The sequence below is a fragment of the Sphaeramia orbicularis genome, chromosome 6 (genome assembly GCF_902148855.1).
Source record: "Sphaeramia orbicularis chromosome 6, fSphaOr1.1, whole genome shotgun sequence".
Classification (NCBI taxonomy): domain Eukaryota; kingdom Metazoa; phylum Chordata; class Actinopteri; order Kurtiformes; family Apogonidae; genus Sphaeramia; species Sphaeramia orbicularis.
Window position 1 is genome coordinate 28,639,847 of NC_043962.1, and position 6,224 is coordinate 28,646,070.

Here is a 6,224-nt window from a genome sequence, read left to right on the forward strand (position 1 = left end):
TGCTGACCCCTACCTTAGATTATAACATTCGGCCAGGTCAGGAAATCCATGTTAATGCACTGTAGAAAGTTTGGCTTTATTTTTTAAAATAATTGTCTTGATTGGAAATGACATAATACTTATTATTTATTTTAAAAAAATCAGATACATTTTAATTTTTTTATGGAACAAAATGCAGCAGGTATCTTTTTTTTTTAACCCATAAAGACCCAAACAGCCACTGGCACCAAAACCATCTTCTGATATAAAATGTTTAATAACAATATGTGTAATTAATTGGTGTAAAATACAGTTTGTCATCTTTTCATTGTCATCAGATATGACCCATTTGGACGTTCAGAGGCTCTATAATGAACGTGAAAACACCCTCATCTTCTACAACATTGATTCACCAGTAAAACCCATGCAGTTGGATCAGGGACAGTGAATGGACACACTTGGTTTATGTTCAGTTAATGATATATTTGACTGAAAAAGTCACATTTTCTTCATTTTTGTCTGTTTTTGATAATAATAATAACCCTCAATTTTGATCTGAGCTTTTATGGACATCTACATATTCAGTATATTAAATATAGGAAAATGATTTATACTTAAAAATGCAAAATCATCTTCTACAACACTGATTCACCAGGAAAACCCACGGAGTTTGATAAATTACAGTGGTTGTAGACACTTGTTTTTGCATTCAGTCCTTGATATCTTTGCTTAAAAAGACATATTTTCTTCAGTTTTCTCTGTTTCTGATATAATAACCCCCAACTTTAATCTGAGCTTTTATGAACATCCACATTATCAGCAAATTAAATACAGGGAAATACCAGATTTTTGTGGGAAGACAGAGGATGCAGAGGATAATATAATAATATATGGTGATAAGTCACTTGAGAAAGGTTGGTAGAGAACAACATAATATAGGAAGTGACATAAAAGTTGCACTGGGTCTTTATGGGTTAAGTAAATCTGTGAAATTCTTGTCTGCTACAGAGGACAAAATGCACTGCTGGGTCTCAGTAGGGGAAAAAAAAAAGGTTTAACCAGATACAAAAAAAAAACTGGCTTGTTATTTCCTCAAACACCCTGCTACTGATGGCGGCGGTATGTGAGAAGTTGTGAAGTCCGAGCATACCCTGAACGCGTCCCAGCCCCACATAATGCTCGTGTTCAGCCCCAGGATCCGTGGTCCAGCCTCCAGAGCTCTTCCGGAGGTGGATAATCCTCATCCTCTACACGCAGCACTAATGCAATCAGGAAGGAATCGCTATAACTCACCTCAAAGGAAACACATTTTGGACTCAGATGCAAGAAGTGTAATGTTTAGAACTGCGTCTGCGTGTAGAGAGATGGATATGCGCGTCTTGCATTTTCCTTAACCTTTTTTTTTTGTTTGTTTTTTTTGTTTTTTACATATACATATAGAGGCAAACTCTGACATTGAAGATCCGACTGTCTAGAATGTGACAGCTGTTGTCGCGTTTCATCTAGTTCGGTGGAAACGACTGTATTTTTGATTTCATTGTTTATTTTGCATTCAATCCAGCACCATGATGGTATATAATCTGGCTTTAACTTTTATTATTGCTGCTCTTTGGAGGGTCAGTGCTGAGCCTAAAACTATTTCTTCACCATCGACGCAATTAAATTCAACATCATCATCAGTCATCCACGAAGATGAACTGGCAAATAATGTCACGGATGCAGCCGTGGGATCCCGGATTTCTACTCTAATGACGCATCTTCCAACTCTGAAAAACATAGTTATTTTTATCTGCGTGTTAACAGCTGCTCTCATCACATTCCTGGTCATCAAAGTGGTCAGGTAAGCAAGATGATGCCAGTGTTGATCTGTGCTCACAGATGCCATAACGCATTGAAAAATACACCGTGCCTTAGAATTACGCACTGACTGTCATCATTGTATGAATGTTTTTCCTGGAAACCTCAGTCTCCTTTGTAAATGAATCGATTAGGAGCGTGTGGTTTGGCTCATGTGACGGTGAAAACCAAGAGAAAAACGTCTGGGCCTCTTAGTTATGCTCCCACAGGGAATAATCTGTCATATTTTAATCATATCTGTATCATATATGTGTGGAAAAGACCACCCACATCAGTTTATAAGAGAGTAAGGACTTAAAAATATCAGTCTGATTACATATTGCCTTATGTATGCTTTTAGATCAGTCCTGTCCTTATGGCATGAGCAAAAATCCATTCAGTCTAATCCATTTTTATTTATAAAGCACAAATTTAAACAAACTCAAAGGTTTCTAAAATGCTGTACAGTAAAATAATTGCAATAAAACATCATAAAAGGTGAAAACACAATGAAACATAATAAGTAAATAAATACATAAATAAATAAATAGACTGTCCACCCCAGATAAAATAGGTTCATATAGCAGCTGTGTTGCCTCTTTTTGTGCTTGTCTCATGTGTTTCTCTTTTTCCACAGATCTGGCAGACGAATCAGAAAAACCCGAAAGTATGACATTATAACAACGCCTGCAGAGCGTGTTGAGATGGCTCCTCTAAATGAAGAAAATGATGATGAGGACGACTCTACCCTGTTTGATGTTAAATACAGGTTCGTTCTCCCTCATCACACCGTTTTCATGTTTTTAACTGTTTCCCCTTCCCTTCTTTTTTTCCATTAATTACTCACTAAATCAAAATGATTGCGGATTTAACACCAGCAATTATTTTTTATCACATACCAGAGACAGAAGAGGCTGGTTAATTGCTAGACTGACCCCATAATCTACGTTTAAAATATTGTAAACTACTCATTTAAACACAGTTTGTAGTTGTCTTATTATTTATATTTCCACTCATCCCTTTCTCCACTTCCCCCTCGCTTTGCATACACAAAACACCTCGTTTTCACCAGGAAACTTTTACACAACTTTTCTGCCGAGTTAACAGACTTCTGCTCAACAGCTGTAAAGGTCTCAGTCTGACTCGACGTGTTGCTTTGAATTTGCAAAACCACAAATGTTTTGCAAAGCTACACCAAGCGGTTTTTCAGTTCACGTATTTGAAGCGTTGTTCATTTTGAAGAAACACAGTTTTAAAGAAACATTGTTTTCGTCTGAATTTGATGTTGACATAAGGTTTCACCCTTCCGTCCTTTCGATTGTTCTTTAACACAGAAACGTTTCCTCAAAGGAAGATATGGCGTCCTGTTTACCTGACATTCCTGATTTACAAGTCATATGGGACTCTCTGTGGGTGGAGTGAGTGAAACTAAAATTATTATTATTATTATTTTTTTGCAGGTGAATTCCTACAGGATGTGCGACAGCTTCCTGCTTTGCCCGAAACAACTCAAGTGATTTTTTTTTTTTCTTCTGTGTTGTCAAGTTTGACCAAATCAGACACTTCTTCTGCTGCTTGTGCATGGCTTCAGTCTGTGTTTAGAGGACAGGAGATGCATGGATGTCATCACTTGCTATTTTACTGCCACTTCCATCATGTGGCCTGAAAAATGACTTTTTGCTATTACAGGTCACAGTGTTTTGTTTTGGTTCTTCTTTAACCCATAAAGACCCGGTTCTGGTTGTGTGACAGTGCCCAAATGAATTTTTCTCTCAAGTTAACCTTTCTTAAGTGATTTATCACCATATATTCTAATATTATCCTCTGTATTTTGCATTTTTTACTCTAAATTGTGTATTTTTCTATATTTCATTTAGATGGTCATGAAAACTCAGTGTTAATTCAAAGGTTATTATATAAAAACGGAGGAAACTGAAGGAAAAGTGACTTTTTCAGCAAAGATATCAATAAGTGAATGTAAAACAAGTGTCTCCATCTACTGTCATTTAAACCCCCTTTACACAGGGGTGGCAATCATTGAGTGATTGTTGAAAAATGGCCAGATATCTCAACGATCTTTCAAGGAGCGCCCAGTGATCACCAAGATCTCTCAATGATCTCTCAGTGATCGTCCAGTGGTCTCTACGGTTGCCACGGTCCCCTCAAAGTCTCGACTCGGTCCAAAACAGTTTCAACGATCACCAAGGGAAGCGATCTCTCAACGAATACTCAAAGCACACTCGAGGAGCCCTCAACAATCTCATTGATCTCCCAATGATCTCTCAACAATCTTTCAATGAATGCAAAAATTTTCCACCTCGAAGATAGAGATGATTGAGAGATCGATGAGGGAATGGGTACGACTATCTCGATGACCCTCCCTGCTCGATTGGACTCATTTATTTATTTGATTTATTTATACAGAAACAGCTTTTTTGAGGCTTAGGAGGTCATCGAGAGATCGGGCCAATTTTTGATCGCTCAATGGTCACCCAACGATCTCCATGCTGTGTAAAGGAGCCCTTGTCAAACTCCATGGGTTTTACTGGTGAATCAATGTTGTAGAAGATGATGGTGCTTCCACTTTCATTACACAGCCTCTGAATGCCCAAATGAATCATATCTGATGACCATGAAAAGATGAAAAACTGCATTTTACACCAATCATTTACATGTATTGATAGGATTAATGGTTCAACAGATACTAAACATTTTAGTTTCCATAGATGCTTTGGGTCACCAGAGGCTGTTTGGGTCTTTATGGGTTAAAAGTCATCCAAGACATCAGATCTTGTAGGTTTGGAATGCAGTTGTCCTTTTAATGCATTGCTGTTGTTATTAAGTAGTAGAAAGTAATCATATGCATTAGCAGAGATAGATGCCAGGCTTTCAAGGAACACAACACACCTGCACATTTGCTCCAAACCACAAAATTACATGACTTAGCATTTCCAACTTTCAGACTTGATGAAGATCTTAAAATGTAGTTATAATAATAGGAATTTTTGTGGTTTGGACCAACTAACTGTTCAGGCGTTACCTTTCATCAGTCTGTGCCATTTATATGTTCTTCAAAGCTTTCATTTTCCCATAAGACAAACACAGGATTTCAGTTAATATTCTTTAGTTGCCATTGAAAAGTTTTAGCTGATGTGTAAAATGCAAGTGTTTTGCAGAGAATATTCTGTTAAATATCATATTTGCACACTAGAGCCAAATAGTTATTCTAGTAGTATAATTGGTATTTTTAAACTAGACTTTTGTACCAAATATTATATAATATTATATATGTACTAACCACTTTACTGTGCATATATACTGTCTAGGCTTAAGTGTATATTTTTTTACCGTGTTCTTTGAGACATTCCTATTTTGCTGCTATCTCAGCTGTAGTTTTGAGTTTGATAAGTAGCAAATCATGACTTATATGTATGGTTTGTAATGAAATATATTTGCTATGAATGTGAAGGTTATAGAGGGTTTAATCAGGTGTGTTTGATCATGTGTCGACTGAACACTTTTCAATCACAGGTTTAAAGACTGCGTTTATGTAGTTCTAGTAATTCAATGCTTGCACACAGTTCTTAGTATGTCTTGTGTGAGGTAGTGTCTCACATTATTTTCCATGAATGACTTACTGCCTCCCATGTTTTCTACCCTTAGAGGATATGTTTTGGGTTTTTTTGTTTTTTTTTTTGCTTTGTTATATAAGACTAGCTGTTGCTTCAATTGAATGTGTTGTGTATTCCTCAGTTTTTTTTACTTTCTCCTGAGTCGGTGTCATGTTGGAGGCTATTTTTCTCAAACACTGAGGACTTGTTAGTGTCTTCAGTTTACTGTTTCTGTTGTGCTCAGAGTTGGCAGAGACCATAAGTACAAACCGCCAGCTGAGTAACACAATATGACAAATTATACCAAACTGGCCTTTGCTATTTTTAAGGGGTCATATTTTGCTAAACCCACTTTTATTAGTCTTTGGTACTTTTATTTGTGTATTTGGGGACCCTAATATTTCAAGAAGTTTGAATTTGAACCCTCCAGGTGCTACAAAGCTATCTTCATATTAATTTTGGCAAAAATCGAGTGGATTTCTACAATTTGTTTTAATTTCTGTTTAATTTGTTACGTCTAAAGCTAGTTACATCATGACATTTGCACATATAAGGTCAAGACTTCCGATGAACATTTCTCTGAGTACGACATAATTGTTTGTCAGCACCAGCGGTTGTAGTAAAAACTGAAAATATGTCTGAACTTTGAGCCAGTTACCAAAAATGTTCAGTTATTGGTTGAATGGGACAGAACAGCACAGCAAACAACCTGGAGGGGGCGGGGCATGAAGTGGGTCATTTGCATTTAAAGGGCCAGCACTCAAAATGACCTTCCTGGCGTCATTACTCAGAAATAGG

The 6,224-nt window shown here is 36.9% G+C and overlaps 1 protein-coding gene across 1 annotated transcript; it reads left to right on the top strand.

Moving 5' to 3' along the window:
- The first annotated feature begins 1,162 nt into the window (after window positions 1–1,162).
- fam174b (family with sequence similarity 174 member B) lies at window positions 1,163–3,591 on the top strand. The gene is made up of 3 exons (XM_030137654.1): window positions 1,163–1,819; window positions 2,453–2,584; window positions 3,276–3,591. Exons 1-3 carry the CDS (start codon window positions 1,545–1,547, stop codon window positions 3,277–3,279), a joined length of 411 nt encoding a protein of 136 aa, XP_029993514.1. The 5' UTR covers window positions 1,163–1,544; the 3' UTR covers window positions 3,280–3,591.
- Window positions 3,592–6,224: the final 2,633 nt, after the last annotated feature.